The sequence below is a fragment of the Lynx canadensis genome, chromosome D3 (genome assembly GCF_007474595.2).
Source record: "Lynx canadensis isolate LIC74 chromosome D3, mLynCan4.pri.v2, whole genome shotgun sequence".
Classification (NCBI taxonomy): Eukaryota; Metazoa; Chordata; class Mammalia; order Carnivora; family Felidae; genus Lynx; species Lynx canadensis.
Window position 1 is genome coordinate 77,940,614 of NC_044314.2, and position 21,578 is coordinate 77,962,191.

At 44.9% G+C, this 21,578-nt stretch overlaps 1 protein-coding gene across 1 annotated transcript in view; it reads left to right on the forward strand.

Moving 5' to 3' along the window:
* The window catches only part of LOC115528104 (citron Rho-interacting kinase), a 131,117-nt gene that overhangs the window by 20,438 nt on the left and 89,101 nt on the right, over nucleotides 1–21,578 (forward strand). The window contains exon 4 of the mRNA XM_030335930.1: nucleotides 9,112–9,295. Within this exon, the coding sequence (XP_030191790.1) occupies nucleotides 9,112–9,295 (184 nt within the window). The remainder of the gene's footprint in view (nucleotides 1–9,111; nucleotides 9,296–21,578) is intronic.

Here is a 21,578-nt window from a genome sequence, read left to right on the forward strand (position 1 = left end):
TATACATGTGTCTACATGCCGTTGACTTGATGAAGAAGTTAGGTCATTGTCTTACCTATTTGTCTCTGATTCCTCAGTAAGGGATGATGGTGGTACTTATTCTTTCAGCCCCTATAAACTGTAAGGTAGCTCTAAAAGCTAAAAATAGATTCAGATTTGACTTTTCTGGCAAGAATATCCAGTAGAGGGGCTTCTCCTGGCCTAAGATGGGACAATATGAGCACCAAAAAGACTGCAGTGGCTTGAAACGCATCAAATATGTAACAGTTTATGAGTTCATAATGATAACTTGAAATCTCACTGGTCACTTCTAGCACTTGTTGCTAAGGGCCCCCAAGTCATTACTTTGGATGTTGCTAAATATAGAAAGAACCAAGCATTCGTTCTGCCTTCCTATTTGAACTATATTTCAGGGTAATCAAATCGTTGATGTGCTAATAAATGCAGAAGGAATGATGAAATTAGAAAACCACCATTCTGCAGCCCTTAATGAAATAATGGCTGTAGGCAATGCTCATCAATGGTGGCTGAAACCTTTAAGTGAAAGATTGGGGGGGGGGGGAGGACCTTTATGGTGGAGGGATCAGGCTGATGTCATCAGAACCCATGGATCATTCTGAACATCAGAAGGCGGGAGACAAGCGGACATTGTATGCCCTCTAATGTCATGCATTAAGTAGACAGCACATCCAGAATACCAGGAGGTATTCCTGCCAAAAGAATTGAATATGAACGTACAGAAGGCCCTAAGTTGAACTTCCAGTTTATAGGAAACATGAGAGACAGAGAAACATGTTAAATGATGTCACAAGTTTACACTGAAACCAAGTTCAGAATGTGGGAAATTCTACAGAGACACGTGATCCAGTTTCTTAGACCAATAAATGGCATTAAAAAAAATTCAATGCTGGGGCGCCTGCGTGGCTCAGTCGGTTGAGCGTCCGACTTCGGCTCAGGTCACGATCTCGCGGTCCGTGAGTTCGAGCCCCGCGTCAGGCTCTGGGCTGATGGCTCAGAGCCTGGAGCCTGCTTCTGATTCTGGGTCTCCCTCTCTCTCTGCCCTTCCCCCGTTCATGCTCTGTCTCTCTCTGTCTCAAAAATAAATGTTAAAAAAAAAATTAAAAATAAAAATTCAATGCTATAGATTAAGAGACATACCAACCAAATCAGTTTGTGAACCTTGGCTGGATCTTGATTCAAGTGAAAAACCAACTGTGAAGAGACATTTTTGGGATAACTGGAGAAATTGAACACAAAAGTATTGTTAGATAATGTTATGGAGTTATCGTGGTTTTGTTGGGTGTGATGAAGGTATTGTAACAGTATTTTGGACGTCCTTATCTGTTAGAGCAGTGGTTCTCAACTGGGGGTGATTTTGCCCCCCACGGGACATTTGGCAATGACTGGAGACATTTTTGGTTGTCATGACTTGAGGTGCTGTTGGCATCTGGTGGGAAGAGGTCAGGGATAACTGCTAAATGCCCTCCAATACACGACAGCCCCCTACAACAAAGCATTGTCCACTCCCACATGTCACTAGTGCCCCAGTTGAGAAACCCCATGTTAGAGATATCTACTGCAGTAGTTATGGGTGACATGATGCCGTGTCCGGGGTTTTCTTTTAATAATCAACAAACGTGCAAACAAGACAGGGATGGGGTGGAATGGAATGAGAGTTGCTCGTTGTTGAACTTGGGTGAGGGGCATGTGGGAGTGCATTGTACTACCTTACTACTTTTGTGCCTGTGAAGATTTTCATAGTATTTAAAAATAAATTTTAAAATATTGGAGCAAAGGATACTACAGTGGTCTTGAGGGCGGCAGAGAATGAGTGCTATCTGATGTGTTGTTGGGTATAGGTAATTCAAGGGGGAAGATGCTAGAAGGGAACATTGTTGGGCACTAGAGTGATTGGGTCCTAGGGAATGGAAGCCGAGGGATGAGCTCCTTCATTGTTTGTTTATGTTCTGGGAGTCTCTACCTGGGCCCCAGACTGGCTCTATCCAGACCCACGCTGGCAGGGAAACGCAGTCCTAACTAGTTGCGGTTTGAAAGGATTCTCTCTTTGGAGCATTTCCAGCCTGAGTAGGTATTTTGCAGGTTTGCTGAGTACCTAGACCCAGAGAGCAGGGGGCAAACAAGGTAAAGCTACAATGTTAGAAGTCTGGTTGAATTATGATGCAGAATTGAGAGAAGGCATCTCTCAAAGCATTCTCTCAAAGCAAATCCATTATTCAAAGTTCTTTACCAAAAACTTGATGTTAAGCAGACTGGTAGGAACATGGCTTTTGAGAATAGTGAGTTTCTGACAGAGCCCACAACTCCATCGAGACCTGGAATCTGCCACCCGAGAGGGAATCTGCTTAGCTGTTGGCAGCCAGACCCTAGCATCCTTGAGATTGAGCGATTGATGCGTGCTTGAATAATACTAACTTCCTTATTCATCTCCTTTGAAGACACCATTGTAAAAACTGATCACCGGCCAAATCAGCATTACCTTAAAGTCTCTTTATGACTTTTAGGGAAGCAGAGACATGGGAGAAGTTTTTATTTACTTGAGTCTATTGGAAACTGGATCTAGTTTGTCTTCCTTTTGTATTTCTTCCACAACGTGTTGCTTGTAGGAGCTATACCTGACCACTTCCTACCCACTGGGGAGGAAATAGGGGACTTGCCCGAGGCTCTAGGGAATAGAGTCTGTTCTGATGGGGCTGAATTACTAACGTATATTTAGTAACTAGCTCTATTTGCCTATCCCCTAACTTGTCTGTTGGCTCATTCCCATGACCTGATGATAATGGATATTGCTCTTCTTACCGTTGGAACCTTTTTCTCCTGGAGTTGTTCACATCCTAAGAGTTGGTCATTGATATTCCTAAAAGCTCTGCCTTTGTGTCAGTTGTCACATTTTGCCACTTCTTTCTGTAGCCTGTCTGCTGTTAATCCACATCCTCTCTGTTTCTGTTATCACTTCCTTAGTGTAGAATTTGTCACGTTGACTATTGTAGACTTGTCCTTAAGAGGTTTCTAGCATCGACCTCTTCCAACCATTGCTCCTGCAGCGATGGTATCGGTCTCTGGCACTATCACCCACCCAGTGCTCTAAAACTCTCTCTGATAATCCTTTCTGTCAATCCGATCCAGGGTTCCCCTGCTTCAAGGTCCAGCCAAGATTTCACTTTCACTTCGTTCCCAGCCTCATCACCCAGGTCTTTCTCTGGCTGGTGCTCTGTGGCTTTTCTAAAGCGGTACTCTTCCCTACTCCAGCCCGCCAAGATCCCTTTTAACCAACTCTTGACATTCAATCACCTCCATGACACTTTCCCACAGGAACACACAAAATTCACTGTATCCCCTTCTGCAGAACTTGCCAGCGCTCCATTTATATATCTCTGCTTTTCATACCCACACCTTGACCTCTAAATGACATAAATAGCCTCCTCTTCACATACTTTGCAGTTCTCTGCCTTTGTACCGTGGGTAAGTGCGATCGCATTGGTACTTCAGATTTTAAGGAATTGGAAGATGGCTAATTTTCTGGTCGTCTTCCTTTTAGTTTTGAACGTGGCATCTAATAAATGAATTACCTTTTTTTTTTTTTCTTAAGGTGTGGGACATCATGGTAGATAGAACAAAGTTGAAAATGTTTTGGATTTAATGTCGAATGCCCACTGTGTTCCAGGCACAGTCCTGCTTCATTATATCATTATGCAATATTTATTTATGTGCCTTTGTCTTTTATGACACCACGTTGGCCATTATTCATCTTCTGCTTCTGCCACACACAATTCACCAGTGTGTGTAACTCACAGTGATGATTAAAAGTCATAGGAGTTTCATGAGCTATATCTAGTTCAGATTTTTGTTGTCGTACTTGTTTTTTAACGTGCCAGTTCTTCATGACTAAATCGGGTACTCTAGGTTTCCTAAAGCGGCACTTGCATGAAATAGCCCATTAGGCTTAAGAAATTACCACACATCTAGGGTTCTTGTTAATCATTCATTCCTTTAACCGAACAGATATTGAACATTGAATAAGGACAGCCAGGTGTTGGGTGTGTAATCGTGAGCACGACATTGTCTTCCCCCTCATGGAGCTCGTGTTCCAGTGGGGAAAGCAGGCACTAAACACTATACCAAAATTAGATAATCCCTTATATTTGTAATATTGTTGCTTGCATGGTATCCTGGAAAATTAAAGGTGGGAATGGGGTAAATGGAGCTCGGTGGACTATGTTAGAAATAAGTAGGTCTAACAGGACAAATCCATTTGGTTCTCTTTTCCTTGTTATTTGCCTTTTGTTTTGTTTTGTTTTTAATTTGAAGGCATTTCAATTTTTTCCCCCCAAAAGCTTCTAATGAATGTCAGGATTAAAGAAAAGAGAGAAAATTTATAGGAGAGAGATTAACTAAAGCTCCTAAAATAGCTCTTTGTTTCTGAAAACCTTGTTCTGCCATCTATCTTATAATTGGGGGTGGGGGTGGGGGAACACTCCAGAACTTGCTTGCATAGCCCTTGCCACTACAGGGAAAGTGCCCTGATGAGACCTCATGCACAGGCTGATTTATTTTTTAAAATATATAGGAAAATTTTTTTTTTTCCCTTAATGGCTTTTGCCAATGAACAGTTGATCTTAATATATGACTTCTGATTTGTCATTATTGAATGTGGTGGGTATGGGGGGGGTGAGATGATGATTTCATAATATAGTATCAGAAAATATTACTATAGGCACTCATTAACATATTTTTCAGACAGAAAAATCTCCACTTTTAAAGCCTCTTCATTTAACTCAAATATCAAATAACTTCTTTGTAGCCTGTATTATGCTAGGTGCTCTCTTTCCAAGATTCATTTTCTAGTTATTTAATTATATACCTGTTCAGCACCTACTGTGTGCCTGGCACTATACTATGTTCTCAGATGTAATATGTACCTCCATCAACATACACTCAAATCCAGTGACCTATTAATACCTTTTTTAAGAAAAAAAATTACATTTTATGGAAATCAAAAAAGGAACATTTCCAGGGGTGCTTGGGTGGCTCAGTCGGTTAAGCATCTGACTTCGGCTCAGGTCGTGATCTCACAGCTCATGGGTTCGAGCTTCATGTCGGGCTCTGTGCTGACAGCTTGGAGCCTAGAGCCTGCTTCGGATTCTGTGTCTCCTTCTCTGCCCCTTCCCTACTCATGCTCTATCTCTCTCTCTCTTTGAAGAATAAATAAACATTAAAAAAATTTTTTTTTAAAAAGGGAACATTTCCTATAAGGTACATGAAAGGAGGATTAGACACCCACGACAGATGTGGTCACATACTTTGTCGTCTTTAGATTTGACCAAGTTTTACATAATCCTTTCAAAATGTGGCATCCAGACTTTGAGCTACTTTACTCTTTCTGGTGCACCTGTTAAGACATGTATTGAACCTTCTCATTCTTTGTCTCTTGATCTCTCGAGTCTTGTCTCTTTGTTGGCACCTCTCCACCCGCAGATCTTGTTACTACATGGGTTCTGCCTCAGTGGATGTGGGGGCCGAACCAGAGAATCTGTAGTTCTAACCAAGTCCCAGGTGATGCTGATGTTGCCAGTCTGCAGATCACACTTTGAAAAGCGTGGGTCTATGTGATTTCTTCAGGTCTAACTGCTAATTCACTACTTTTCTCTTAGGCTGTGTCTAATCGTCTATTTAATGCATTCAGTGAGTTTTAACTTTGAATTCAATAACTTTCATTTTTTAAGTTTCTATTTGGTTCCTTTTAAATGTATGTGGTCCTTTTTTGAGAGCATCCTATTCTTTTATTGGAGTTTCTACTCATCTGCCTTGGTAATAAATTTATTTTATGGCCCATTTCAGATTGTGTTTTATCTGCAGTTTTTGGAGGGCTGATTTTCTCATTTCTTATATGTGAGGATGCTCTTTTGTGGTGGTTTGGGTGGTTTCTTTTTCCTCAATATATGTAGTTGTTGGTTTTTACTTTTTTATCGTAAACTCATTTCTAGCAGGGACTGTGTGTGTGTGTGTGTGTGTGTGCGCGTGCGCGCGCCCGCCCTGGATTGTGAGTGTCCCCACAAGTTGTTCTCCTGTTGTGTCTACCATTGCCCTCAGGGCTCAGTGATCCTGGGCCAGTATTGGTGTTAATCTCTTGTTTTGTAGTTCCCAAACTATACAGGATACTATAAATACAGACATCCTACCTGGGATTACAGTTTTAATAGCCAGTTTATTTCTTTCCCCCTAAAGGATCTTGGTCAAGGGGAAACATCCTTGTCACTTTCTGGTGGGTAGATAATTTCCAATTTGCTCGTTTCTTTTTGGCTTGAGGCTCTGGCTCTTTTCTTGCCTAAGTGTGGCCCTTATAAGCCCTCCTTTTCAGACTTTCCTGTTGTCCTCAACTGACTACCTGCCTAGAGCTTTATATCCCTAGCTTTTAATCTGTCTTGTGACTATCTCACCTGTTACCATCTGGTATATTTCATGTTGACTTCTCCTTCCTTTTATTGAAGATTGGCCCTTTTTCTAATCTCAACCATATGGGCTAGCTTTGAGCATGATGGAGTTTTTAAGAGAAATCTTATTTTATGGTACAGAATTTCTAAATCATAATTATTTCACAGAGGGTGGCTCCTACCCCTATATTAATCATACTCCTCACTCAGAAATGTAATTCTATTTTAGTCTCCCAAAGATAAATTAGTATATAGTGGAAAGGGAATTAAACTTCTGTTAGGAATGAAATGATATGATAAACACAAACATCCACATGAGTGTGTGTGTCATTTGCCCAGGGAAGAAGAATTTGCAACACAGATTGTGCTGTATCTCGCTAGCCTTCAGTATCCACAGGATCTGTCATGAACGTGTATCTCGTGTGTGCAATAACGACAATAGCAGGTGATCTTTACGGAGTGTTTACTGAATGCAAAGAAATACACCAAACACTTTATACAGAGTTTTTTCATTTAAACCTCCCAACAGCCCTTTGAGCAAGTTGTCTCTATGTTGAAAATGAGGCTCAGAGAGGTTAAGTGACTTTCCCAAAGTCACAGAGCCGACAAGTGGTGGAGCTGAGATTTGAACCCACTCAGGTTAAAAAAAAATTTTTTTTAACATTCATTTTTGAGAGAGTGAGACAGAGCATGAGTGGGAAAGGGGCAGAGAGAGAGGGGGGACACAGAATCTGAAGCAGGCTCCAGGCTCTGAGCCGTCAGCACAGAGCCTGACGTGGGGCTCGAACTCATGGACCGCAAGATCATGACCTGAGCCGAAGTTGGCTGCCCAACCAACCGAGCCACCCAGGTGGAACCCACTCAGATTTTAAAGTAAGGTGCCATTAATGACAATGCTTCCATATTAGTATCATCTGCGAATCTCCATATATTTCCTCAGTCTTTATCTGAAGTTTTTTGGCATGGAAAACTTCTCTTTCTGATCCTTATGAAATGTAATTTCCATTCTTTTTCTTTTTGCTTAAAAAAAAATATGAGGTAATTGAAATCAGGTTGGATTTGAGGCTATATTGATGGAAGTACACATGGGATGTGGGCTGAAGCATTCAGTGTAATTTTTCTTTCCATCAGCTAATTTTTAAAGTATTAAGCAAGTAGATTCTGATGCTAACAGGGAAGATTTAAATTCTCTTGAGAGCTTGGAGGTGTTAAATAATTTTCTGGTAGTGCCTTCTATGTTTTCAGTCTCCAGCCTCATCTCGGGTGTACCTGAAGCTCAGCGAATGCCCCTGGGCACTTTCCAGGAGCAGGCAGACCTCCTGGTGGAGGCTTCCTTTCCTGACCCCCTCCCCCCAAGCCCTCACCACTCCCATCTGCTCCCCGGCATTGCTTCCGATATTGTTGTCATTGGGGTACTTTGGAAACAGATTCTCTTGGGTCTGTAAGCTGAAAACAAGACTGCTGGTGCACAGCTTAGTTCAGAAAACGAGGGGTTAAAAAGGAAGCCTGGACTGTGACAGCTGTCCTAGGGGGCGCTGTAGCAAGCTCCGGCAGTGACTCATGCGGCTCTGTCACTTGGATCAGCATTGGCCCCTGCCACGCAGGCGGCCAGGTGGGGTTACAGCCAGAGCACGCACAGAGTGGGGAGCATGAAGCCTGCACTGCGGGGGCTGTGATGCCCGGCTTGCCAACTCAACCGGCCGGTTCGCCACTGACGCCTCAGCCTGCAGCCATGGTAACGCTTCTGGCCCGCTCCACCCCCCGGAGCCCACCACAATGGGCAGCTTCCTGGTGACTGATGGGCGAGTGTCCCCCGTCCCTGACCGAGAGAGCTTAGTAGGTCTGCAGGAAGTGGAGAAGATGTAAGATGCCCCTAGCTGGGAGTCATGCCTTAACGAGGTAGGACGCCGATGCCCATCGGTGCATTTACACCATCAGCGCGCAGGGGTGCTGTAAATCATCGGAAAGAACTTTATTTGGCTGGTGTTTCATTATGCTGATTAAACTGCGGTGGATTCGGGCAGCATGATTGAGGTGGGGAGGAGGGATAATGAACTAAAAAAAAAAAAAAAGTGGTTGATAAGAGCTCCGAGCATACTCCTCTGGATATGAATGAGCTAGACTGCAGTGCTACCTTAACGTGAGTTACACACCTCCCAGATCCCCTCTCCTGCTCCTTCTTCTCATCCCGGTTAGCCCACGAAATGTATACATGCCATCTTATTTCAGTGGGTAACATTAAATATTAATGACTTAGAGCTGTCCAGGAGAGCAAACAAATAGGTGTAGGTCAGCTGGCATGCTGGCACCCGCCAGCCTGACGCTCTGTCGAAGCGTTCTGGAAATCTCACGAATGAGCCGCTTGCTCACATGAGTTCCCCAAGTGCTTTTGTTCCAGCAAGTGACCTGTTTGAGTTTCTCCTTCAGTTTTACCCCAGCGGGGAAGGCAGCCTAACTGCCGGTTGGTGGCCATGTTGGCAGAGAAGGGGTTAATCTCTTGTTGCTGTAAGAGCCAAGGCTGGGTCTGCCTGTGTGAGCTAGATTGAAAGCAGGCGCTGCAGTGCCATCGGGAGCCGCTGAAGGAGTAAGACGATTTTCTCCGCAACAGTGTCGAATCCGTCTGAATTTTTCTCTCCCCCTCTTCTTGTTTTCCTTTAACCAGCTCCTCCCCCCTTCGTTCCCACCCTCAAGTCTGATGATGACACCTCCAATTTCGATGAACCAGAGAAGAATTCGTGGGTTTCATCCTCTCCGCGCCAGCTGAACCTCTCCGGTTTCTCGGGCGAAGAACTGCCGTTTGTGGGGTTTTCGTATAGCAAGGCACTGGGAATTCTTGGTAGATCTGAGTAAGTGAAAATTTGACTTTCTGAGGACCTGCACTGATGCAAAGGTGGTGGGGGGGAGGTGGCGGGGTGGGGGGAGTGCAGTGAAGGGAAGCTGTTAATCAGCCTGCATTGGGGGAGCAGTTTACCTGTCTGGGCTTTGGTGGGGCAGAATGTTCATATTCTCATTTTGCTATGTTTCAGGTCCCTCTTCCTCTCCCTAGCATCATAATTGTCAATTGGGTACTTTGGGTTAGTTTTTCAGTGTTTGGTCTTCTTTAGAGGAGAGGAAATAGTGGGGGATTACCTAGCAGTGCAAATGCTTGGTGGAAGGAGAAACGTGCAGGGTTCAAGTGAGCTGTCCGTTTATTTATCCTTCTGTGCATCCGTCTCCCTCTCAGGTGGGTGGGTGGAGGTTGCTATCTTGGCTGTATTGAGCGAGATCTCATAAGCTAAAGGTTTATGATGGCTTAGCTGAGCTGCAAGTGGCTGTACCCAAGCTCTAACAGATAGATGGTGCTCGGCTCCGCTCGAAGTCTGCTGCAAGATCAGGGATCTGGCAGCTGAGCCTTTTTGAGCTGGCGGAGCGCTGGTTACCAGAGAGAGCCCCGTTACCGTGAGCCACCGGGAGGGAGTATGATGTCGCCGAGTCATTGATTCACAGAAATTGGGCTTCTTAGGGGAAAAAACCAAACAAACCAAGAGATTAGAAAATGGAAGTATAAACATCACTGTAAACCTCTTAACATGATAGGTCTCTTCTCCGTTCTTGAAAAAGCTCGTGAAAAACGCATTAACACTGCACTCAGGACCGTAGGGTCCTGGCTCCCAGCCTCCTGGAATTTCTCTCAAATTCAGTACCTTCTGTGGATGTCGGAGCTCAGTGTCTTGCTTCGTTCTGTGATCCGATGACATTCTGCGTTCAGAGGCACGAGTTCCTCGGGAAGGTTTTGGACTAGCTGTGTTATTCCCCCGATGCCCTGGCTTTCTCACTTGGAGGCTCTTGGGGTAATGTTAGGTAATTAGTTGCTGCCCACTTAGGAGACGAGCAGAATTTGATTTTCTCCTTGGCAGCATCCATTCCTGATTTGTTGTGCTTGTAGTTAAGATATCGATTTGAAAGCGTGTGTTGATTCTTGGATGGTGTCTCCCCATGGGTGCTATTTTGACACTAACGTTCCTCAAAAGATCTCAGACCATTGTGGAGAATTGGGCACTCGATATGAAATAGGGTTGTGGGTTGTGATTCAATTGGAGAGAGATTTTTATGTTGAAAGATGCCGCCATGGTCCTACTTTCCTCCTTCCCCGGGGGACCGGCTAAATATTTGGGGTTAGATTTTGGTGGCGTTGGCCGTGCCTTTCCGACTAATTTGCTCTGCAGCCCCAAAACAATCTGGATGGTAGGAGGAGAGGCAGAGAGCTCACTAGCTGTTGAATGTGCCATCAGATGGATTTGAAATAGCCCAGCAGGGCATCTGAAGAGCAGGGCAGAGGTGGAGGCCTGATGGTAAAGAACGTGTGGCTGGGGGGCAGCTTAACGTCGACGCACGCGGCACGCTGAAGGTCACAGATCGGGCTGGAGGGAGATGTGGGGAGAGTTCTAGTTCTGGTTAGCAGTGGGCTGGCTGGCTCATGGTGAAAGCTTGCTTGGGGTACTAGTGATCTGAAAAATTAGGGAGGACTTGAGGGAATTCGATTTTGGGGGCAAAAGGGCAGAATGATGTGGGGGATCTTAGGCATTGCAATTAATCTGAAGCGGTGTGTGATTAATGGCTTATGGTTCTGGAAGCCTGAATTTGCATCTGCTTCTCATGGAGAGCTCAGTTAAGGGAGCTCTCTGACGGGGACATCTCAGTCTCCAGGCCCAGGCACTTGATAAATATTTGTTGGTTTAATTTGCTCATGATTCTTCCCCCCCCCCCCCCGACCCCCCATCCCCCTGATCACGTTTCTACTGCTCATTGTATTTGAAGATCGGCTATTTCACCTTTGATAGTTCACGGTACATCTCTAGAGCATAAAACGAGCTTCTGTTCATGCCCCAACAGAATGCTTAATAAGATTCTCCTAAAAAAGAAAAAAAGAAAAAAAAAAGTGCCTGCACATGAATTCGTGTATGTCTCATCTGGAAGATGGGGTTGGAGTATTCCTGTCTTTGGGGAACTTTAATGTCTTTTCCATGGCAGTTTGGGGTTGGAATCAGAAAGATTTTCTTTCATCTCATGTCTTTTAGTGTGCTCTCGCTGTTGGATTGGGCTCTTCTTGCCGCGGGCAGCCCTGTGGGTGAAACCCATAGCATCATTTTAGGAGTTCGCTCCACCTGTTGGGTGTAGGTGACCCTGGACAGATCACATTATCATTATGTGGAAATTCCATAAAAGAGGCAGTGATGAAATTAATTAGAAGCTCCTGCAGTGCTGGGGACATATATACAAATACACTGAGAGGTGGGAGGAGGCATTTTCTGGGGGGTCCCACCACTGCCACCAGGGACCTGCTGTTTCTTCCCGAGTTCCTCCTTCTCCCCACCCCTGTTTTCAGCGTCACAGGTTTTTATTTACACACAGAGATTACCTGTGCTGCTACTCACTCTTCACACCACCGGGGAAATAGCAGATGCTGCTGTGTGGCGGCTGGGTAAATTGACCCCAGATCTGTTACTGGTGAATTGCATGAAATGTTCAGAGGAGGAGCTGAATGAATGAGGAGTTTTCATGAAGACTCCGGTGGTGAGAGTGGTTTTAATTGCTGTGATCGTTGGTCGCTTTTTAGGATCCTTTTCTGGGATCACAGACAGTTTTTAAGCCAGGCATTGAGTGCATCATTATTTTAGACTTAGCAAGAATCTTGATCTCAGCGTTCTGTGTCTGAGGGATCGTGGGCGTTCCTCGCAGCTTGAGTGGAGGGAGCAGGAGAGGTTCCACAGGATTAGTTTTGGTTGTCTCTGGGGTGGGATTCTGGCGAAACTGGTGCTGGAGAGTGAGGGAGTGTCTGTCCTCGTGCCTCTTTTTCTTTTTAACTGACGATAACCCAAGTCACATCCCCAAGCTCTGAATGCTTGGATGTTTCTCTGAGCCTCTGTTTGCTTGAATTTTACAATATGTTAAAGATATATGTTAAAGGTTTAAAAATAAAATGCATCCCAGTTCTCCCTCCCTCCCTTGTCAGCATGGGGTATATGTCTTTAGATCCCTTCTTCCTCCTAGATCTGAAATACTGCCTCATTTGCTGAAACAGTGCATTTCTTCAAACCTTCAGTATAAACTCTAGAAGGAAAAAGCCAGTTGGTTTTATATTTTGTGCTAGTTTACACATGCTGGTTTGATGCTTTTGGAGAACTTTGAAATCTTAGAGGAGCAAAGAGATGTCAGGGAGGCTGAAATCTGTGGGATGCCAGTGCCTGAATAGGCTGTTTTTAGGAAGGGGCTCTCGCTTCCTTTTGGCTCTGGGCTCTTTACTTTCCTTCTGGGTGATCTGAAGTTTCATTTTGGTGCCAGCCATCTAAACGCTTAGAGGAACGAGAAATGGCTTCCCACCATTACCTTCCCAGATTTTCAGAGAACCAGGTTTTGGTGCCTCTTCCTTGCTCCATCGGGACCTCTTTGCATGTCTGTTTCCTCTACAGCAAAGGTGGAGTAATAATGTTCCCTTTGTCTTAGGGCTTTCGGGAGGATTATGTGAAACACAGAAGCACTTGATCTAGTACTTGGAACATGGAAAAGTCTCAGTAAACATTTACTATTATTTTTGTTATTACTAATTTGTTAGTCTGTAGATGCATAGTGTCCTCTTTATACTGAGAGGATATGGAAGGAACTCAGCAATATTAAGTAGTCTGGTCATGCCAGAGCAGAAACCCAGCTTCCCAGGCCCTGGAAGTTTAATGCTAGAGAAGCTTAAACATCCTAACCAACCACAGGTTAATATGCATTTGCCAGATACCTGTAGGTAAGAGGTAGTTGTGGGGATGGAGTGGACTGGGGGACAGAATCAGGAGGCCCAGTCCCAGAATGGGTTCCTTTCTATCAAGTTGAACAAGTCAAGGCACATATGTGTGAAATAGTCCAGGGGACACAGAGCAAACACCTTTCCTGCAGAATATCATGGTACAGATGGGATACCTGACTGCTTTAGGAGTCAAGAGAGGAGGGCAGCCTCCATTGTGGGAGACGCTTAATGGGTAATGCCAGTTCATAGTTCTTGCCAAGTTACGGTAACGATCTTCATTGGAATGTCTGTCCGTTTCCCCAAGTTGACTGTGATCTCAAGAGCAGGACTGGGTCTGATTGATCCCAGTTCTCCTGGAGCACAGGACATGGTAGATCCTCAGTAAATGCCTGTGTTGGAAACTGAGCATGTGAGCCCACTAATGGGATGCAAAATATCTGATTTTTTAAACCAGTGGATTTGGATGAGGGGAGAGAAATGTAGAGAACATTTCAAGTGGGTCAAGTGGTAACAACAGCTTGTCCTTATAGGGCACCAACTCTGTTCCAGGCTCTATTTTAAGCATTTTACACAGATTAACTCATTTAAACTGCACGATGGCCTACAAGGAAGGATCTGTCATCATTCCCATTTTACATGTAAGGAAACTGAGGCACGGAGAGATTAAGCGATTTACCCCAAGGTCAGGCAGCTCTGAGTTGCTCAGGTGGAAGTTGAACCCAGATAATGTGGCAGCTCCAGAGTCTCTTAGCCACTGTGCTGTGCTGCCAAGTATCAATGCTGCCCAAAGGAGAAATTAGGAGATTTGTGTGGGGTCCCCAGGTTTACGTGCTTGTCGGAAGTGGAGGCCCAGTGTGGGGAATGATATGGGCAATGGGGTTGGAGTCAGGGCAGAATGAGAGCTGGCAAGCAGACTAACTGCTGGATTTTGTTTTCAATCTCTGCAAATTTTTTGAGTAGGTAGACTAGCTCTTGGATTTTTTTTTTTTTTAATTTCTTCTTCCTCTCATTTCGAGACTCTTCCCTGGTTCCCTGGTGTGTGTGTGTGTGTGTGTGTGTGTGTGTGTGTGTACGTGTACATAAACGCATGCAGATATACTCTCTCCCTGAAAGTTCTTCTTTGCTTGAGTGTAAGCAATTCACAGGGAATTGCATTGACCTTGCTCTCCACCATGTCTTCAGGCCGATCATATACAAGATGCTCAATAAGCATTTGGTGAATCGGTCCAAATCATTTTTGTGGCTACAGCTTTCAATTTATTGGTGACTCTGTGATCCATGTCTATGCAAATCTATGTTTTGTACTTTCTGCCACCTTCTGTCATTTATCTTGGCGATGGCTTATTCCAGGGGAAGATGGCCTGAATGCTCCAAACAGTCCTACTTCCTTTTTACTGAAATACTTAGGATGGTGGGGAGTCTTCCCTTAAAAACTATCTTCCTTTCCACATCCGGCCTGGGGCTGTTTGTTATTGTGTGTGCTACCTCCAGATCCCTTGCAAAGAGCCTCGTCTGTGTTTTGATTAAAAAAAAAAAAAAAAAAGCGACAATAACAGAATGCGCTCTGGTACACAAAGGTGTGCATCCTCTGTGCTTCCCAAGTTTCAAAAACCGTAACTAGCTCCTGCCCGTGGTTCCTGCCCTCAAGTGCCCTGTGTTGTTTCTATTCCACCGTCATCCAGACCGGATACCTGATGTTCACCTCTGTTTGTTGAGTTGGGTTCTGTCCTCTCACTCATTCCATTTCTTCTTTCCTTTAGTCAAGCACATCTTGTTCTACTTGCCTTATTCTGTTCTCTATTTAGACTGTGCGTGCTTGCCTCGCGGGCCTGGCAGGACCATTCTGCCGCCTTCTTGTTTGTCTTAAAGATACCTTTAGGAAATGTAATCCAAACGAGCCTAGCCCAATCCTGAAGATTAGACTCCAAAAGATCTGTCAAGTGCGTTTTTTGCTGGCCTACACATGCTAATTTGCATGGTTGCCTCGGATCCCTTAAGAAGACAGTAATTGACTAAATGGTGCTGTGTGTTCCCAAGCTCTGCGCCAGTTTGGCACTTCTTCCCTCGCCTAAGTGAATTTCTCTCCGTTCTCTCTGTTTTCCTTGTCTTTTGTCTCCTGACCTCTGTCACCTTCCTTTCTCTGACCAGCTTCCTGGAAGCATAGCCTGCACTCTGTGCCTCTTTTCCAGTCTCTACAACCTTACGGAATTACTACCTGAGAAGCCATGGATTGCACTCAACCACCAAAGCCAGTGATCCCCACCGTGCCACATGATATCGTCAGTTACCGCACGTGTCCTGAAACTTTCTGCCGGCTTCACTTCTGCGTCGTGGAAACTCGGTTTTCCCTCCTACCTCTCTGACTGCCAATCTCACTGCTTCTTGGCTGTCATCGTCTGTTCCAGGTCCTTGAAATGTTGCACTGTCTCAAGTTCCATCCTCAGTTAACCTTTTTAGCCTGGTCTTGCTGATCTCATTCAGTTCCTTGACTTACACTCTTCTTTCCCCGTGGCCTTCCTCCCAGAATGTCCTGTGTTCATTATTGCCAGGACGTTCTACCACTTTCTCAACATCCCTGTACTCTGTTCCCTCCCAACACAGACAGACTTGTGTGCTCACTCAGTAAGCCAGTAGGTGCCAGTTTTGGTTTTCTCATTTCATTTGAGAAACTACCACTTTTTCTAGCCTTGTGGACAAGAGATCTGTTCCATCTCCCCCACCAGCCCATCATTTGCCAAGTCCTCTAAGTTACACCTCTAGGATGATACTTGGATCTGTGCCTGTCTTTCTGTCCTTACCGTCACCCCTCATGGAATTTTGCTTGGACTATTGCAGTAGTCTCCTAACCGATTCCTCTGCCTCCAGTTTTCCCAGATCTGATGATCCATTCTTCACAGAGGATGGAATTCTTCCAAAGCACAAGTTGGATGATGTCATTCTCCTGCTCAGACCTTCAGTGGCATCACAGTGTGCACAGAATTAATGGCCACTCCAGAACTTGGTATTCAAGCCTGGTATGCCAAGACCCCCAGCCTTCCTTTTTCATTCGTACCTCCTTCTTGTCCCCTGTGCCTGGTCACATTGCTCAGTGCTCATTGAGGACAGGGACCATGTCTTCCACCTTTTGCCTGAAAAAGTGCCTTGCCCTTGGAAGGTCTTCAAAGAGCATTTTTCAAATTGAATTACACTAAAGTAGCCAGGGATTATGCCAATTCCTTCTGCACAGTTTATACAAGTGCTAATGGATGCTGTCCTCTGTCGAGCACTTCTTGTGTGCCCAGAGCTATGCTGAATGCATTTACATGCATTAGCTCACAAAGTCTTCACAGTCTTGCCATGACTCTGTGAGGCAGCAGGTGTGATCCCCATTTTACAGATGAGAACACTGAGGCTCAGCCGGGGTAAGATGTTTTCCTGAGGTCTTGCAGGTAGTAACACATCTAAGACTTAGACCCATAGCTGGCTGCCTCCAGAACCACTGCGCTCTTCTGCCTCTAACACTCATGATTTCCCTGGATTATGCGGGACCTGCAGGCTAGCCTAATAATAAAGGTGAGAAAGTGGATCTGACTGAGAATTCACTGTACCACACACTATTCCAAGTGCTTGACAAACTCGTTTAATCTCAGCCACCCAATCTTTTACAGATACAGATACTGGTCATGGAGCTTGGGTCACTTACTAAAGTTCACACCTTGCGTGTGGCAGAGAATGGCCAACTTTTCCCACGTTTAACTTTAGAGTTGACATAAATATTCTTTATTTCGGGGGACAGACTGTGGTACACTCATTAGAAGTCCGGGCTTTGGAATCAGGTAGATGTGGGTTCTAGGCTCTGCCGCTCACCACCTGTGTGAATGAGGCCATTTAAATTCTCCCAGCATCAATCCCCTTACGTATATAAAGTGGGAGTTGTTACAGCGCCCACCTGCTAGGGACACACAAAGCATGTAGTGTTAGCACCTGGAGCAGAGCGAGTGTCCATTTTGTAGTCTTGTTATTTTGGGGATGAAGATGGGCCTAGGAATACTTTCAATTCTCCTTTCTTCCCTGCTTGAGTTTATAAAGACATCTTGCTGGTTTCTGCCCATTGAGAGAATCAGGCTCCACGTGGGGTGCCTGACAGATGTCCTAATATCTCCATCCAATTTTTTTTACTCTGAATGGAGTCCGTGATGTGTTGGCTAAACCGGTTCCTTCCCTAAGACGTGCTCAAGGCTTCTGGTCGGATCCGGTTTCCAGTGGAGTCTGGCACTTGGTGCTGTGCCCAACCTGGGTGTCATGCACTCCCTGCCCCCTCCAGTGTTTGAGTGTCCCCTGGAGGGGACAGTGTGTGTGTCATCGTGACACTGCTGTCCTAGAACCAGCGTGTCTGGGCATCTCCCGAGCGAGGGCCAGAAAGCTTTATCGTGCCAACGTTAATTCGGTGGACTTGTTTGGATTCTCTTGGCCACTGCAACCTTTAAACTGAGGCTGCCTGGTGCACAGAAATATTTGGCATACCCTCATTCACGCATTGGTTCCCTCCACAAATATGTTCTAGGGCTTATGGCGTAACTGACAGACAAGGTCCTTGCTCTCAAGAAGCTAGCATTCTGTTGGGGGAGACAGAGGATAAATAAGTTCATAAAAGATTTTCAGATGATGGTGAGGGCTGTGAAGAAATGAGAACCCGGGATAGGGGTTCTATGACCATGCTGGTGCCTGAGGCCGGGACTAGCCTGTGGGCGTCCAGTGAGCACAGAGCCCAGTGGGGTAGTTGGAGCTTCGGGATGCATGGGGAGTGGGGTCAGAGTTGAGGTAAGACAGGTCTTCAGGTTTGGGTTTGGAGTAGGGACATGGTAGATGTGGTTCTCATTGACCGCTGTGTGGTGGATGGAAGGGCAACAAGAATTGGACTCGAGGAGGTTAGTTAGGTCACTGCAGCCATCCAGGGAGGAGGTGGAAGTCTGTCAGTGACGGTGACCCACAGAGCTAGCACTGGCTTAGAGGTGGAGACTGTCTTGGAAATCACGAGTCTACACTTTCATTAATAATGTGATTTTTAATAAATGATTCTTTTTTTATGTTTTTTTAAATTTTTTTGAGAAAGAGAGGGACAGAGTGCCAGTGGGGGAGGGGCAGAGAGAGAGGGAGACACAGAATTCGAAGCGGGCTCCGGGCTCTGAGCCGTCAGCACAGAGCCCGACGTGGGGCTCAAAGCCACAAACGTGAGATCGTGACCTGAGCTGACGTCGGACGCTTAACCGACTGAGCCACCCAGGTGCCCCATAAATGATTCTTGAGTTACCTATTAATCATTCCAAAGCAAATGCTCTAATCCAACTGGAGACCACTGCTCTGGGTGTGTGTGTGTGTGTGTGTGTGTGTGTGTGTGCGCGCATATGTGATATGTGTGGGTTGGTGGGAGCGCCCCAAAGCCAGCTAGACTCTGAAACTTTAGTAGAACAATATTTTTAATATTTCCAAGTGTTCATGATGGACACTGCTTGTGTATTTTGAAATGGGCTTATAAAGTTAGTTCATAAATTTCAGAATGCTCAATCTTAAAAGCCAATATATTTTTGGAACAGAATGCTGATGAGTGTTTTATTTTTTGCACCATATTACATCTTGCAGTTGCATGTATTTTTAGTGCTGTTGGCCACAATTAAGGTAGGGCCCTCAGCTGAGCTAATTTTGAATCCCCTCGGTTTAGACTCAAGTATCCATTCTTGGTTATCTCAAGAATATCTGTGATTTGTGATCTATGCTCTCAGTGATCTGGTGGCATCTTCTATGGTCTTAGGATCCTATTCTTAAGCGAATAAATGGATGGCTTGATGCTTATGCATGACCTTAATTATTACAGCAGTGATGAGAGAGTACTCAATACATATACTTTCTTTAGGATGGAAGTACAGATTGTATTTTCTTTTGGTATGAAGCATTCTCTTGGTAGCGTATTAGGGAATTTTTTTTGAGTTCTGTGGATTATTATAGACATCGGGAAAACTTCTTTTTGTCATTGGTACTTAAATGTTCAAGTTACATGGAAAGCAATTTTTAGGTCACATCTAACACATTTTAAGAAAATATTCTTTTTGCTGCAGCAGAAACGACCAAGCCCGACCTTCCCTCTGTGTGTCATACACCATTACCTCTGCTAATACTCTTTGTGCCTCTATAATTATAAAGCAGATGTGTATATCAGGACGAGATGTTGATTTCAGAGTAAATTTTTCTAGAAAATAGAAGCTGGAAAAAAGAGGAAAACCCAAACTTGGCTTCATGTTTGAAGAGACAGCACTGCTGTGTGTGGGTGGGTGGCTGCGTGCACCCGCTGCTCAGAAGTGCCTTTTCTCTCCATGGGTATAACTGGCTGTGTATCCGAGATGTGGCCAGGAGGAGTAGGCAAGCAATGTGTGGGCAGGCTGCATGTTCTTTTATTAGCATCCTCATTGTACTGCATCTCATCGAGCCCGGAGCATGAACCAGCCCGGGCCTCTAAAGTCTGTACTGTTTCCTATGTAATTACCCCCCTGAGCTGCCAAACAAGGGAGGAAGAGTTGCTTTTGTGTGTGCGTTGAGCTGTTTTGGGGGGTGGCTGTGGTCTAACCTGAATGGATGTTCTTGGGCACCTGGATTGTCCTGGGCTCAGCCTTGGATTTGCCTTCCCAGGATTGCACACAGCCAGTCACGGATAGATGTTACCTTCCCTGAGTGATCCATTTCCCTTTCTTCTGTGAGCTCTCAGGGTCTACGCAGCTGTTTTCTCAGGTTGCTTTTCTTGGGTTTGTCCGGGGCTGTCCAGCCGAGTAGTAGCGGAGTTGGGATTTGAACCCATGGCTGTTGGGTTCCAGAGCCCAACTTTGAACCAAAACCCAGCTCTCCTGCACCACACCTGTACCCACATCATCCTGATGGGGTAGGAGCACATAGAGGCCATAGGGTCAGCTATTCCTTTGCCTCATTGCCATGGGATGACAATGCCCACCTCTTTGGATTGTTGAGTGAGTTCAGTGAGGTAATCTGTAAAGTATCTAGTGTCTGATGCATAGTTAAGTGCTCAATAAATGAGCACTATTAGTGATGACAAATAGTGACATTAATTCTCTCTCCTACAGTGTTAGTTGTTTGAGGGCAGGACTTCTGACTTTCTTAACTAGGTGTCTACATGAAAAATAAATAGAATACAAATATGTTGAGCCATACTTGTCCCTAGTATATTTCTTTTACAGAAGTAATTCATGGAAATGGTATATTGCAGTTGACTTATTAAAAATGGGGGTAGGAATAGTCTTAAATCAGTGTCTGAAATTTGTACATTGTTTTGAAATTGATAGCCCACCATGATTAACTTCAAAACTGTGTTCCCACTCAAAGAGTGACCAAAAGGCACCAATACAAAATGGCCTGGCCAAAAATGCCACCTGGAGCCAGTTGTTGGGGACAGTCATACTATGAGTCTTAAAAACCTAGACCCTAAATCACAGGTCCATTCTTATTAATTAGCATCATGATTCTCAATCCTCTCTGTACATTAGAATCACAGGAGAGCTTGACAAAAGTGCTGCCCAGGCCCTACTCCCAGGTAGTCTCTGGCTTAATTGGTCTGGTTGGGCCCTGGACATCAGGGGTTTTTTTTGTTTTTGTTTTTGTTTTTTAAAGACTATTTTTTTTAAGAGCAAGTTTAGGTTCACAACAATGTTAACAAGAGGTACAGAGATTTCCCATTTACCCCCTGCCCCCAAATATGCACAGTGTCCCTCATCATCAACATCCCACACCAAGAGGGGTGCTCTTTTTACAGTTGATGAATCTACACTGACATGTCACCATCACCCAAAGTCCATGGTTTACCTTAGGGTTCACTCTTAGTGGTGTGCATTTTGTGGGCTTGGACAAATGTGTAACGACATGTATCCACCATTATAGTAGTATCACATGGAGTATTTCCACTACCCTACATTGGTACTTTATTTTTTAAATTTTTAATTTATTTATGTTTATTTTAGGGAGAGAGACAGAATGTGAGCGGGGGAGGGGCAGAGAGAGAGGGAGGCACAGACTCGGAAGCAGGCTCCAGGCTCTGAGCTGTCAGCACATAGCCCGACAGGGGGCTCGAACTTGTGAACCGTGAGATCATGACCTGAGCCAAAGTCGGACGCTTAACTGACTGACCCACCCAGGCATCCCGACATCAGTACTTTATAAAAGCTTTCCACATGATTCTAATGTGCAGACTGGTTGAAGACCAGGGAAGTTCCAGAAAGCTGTGTTGACCTTTCTGCCCTCCACCCCCAGCCTTATCCTCCAATCACATTCCTGCTGTGGGATTATTGGTACAAGTTGGGTTCAGAATCAGCATTCTTACC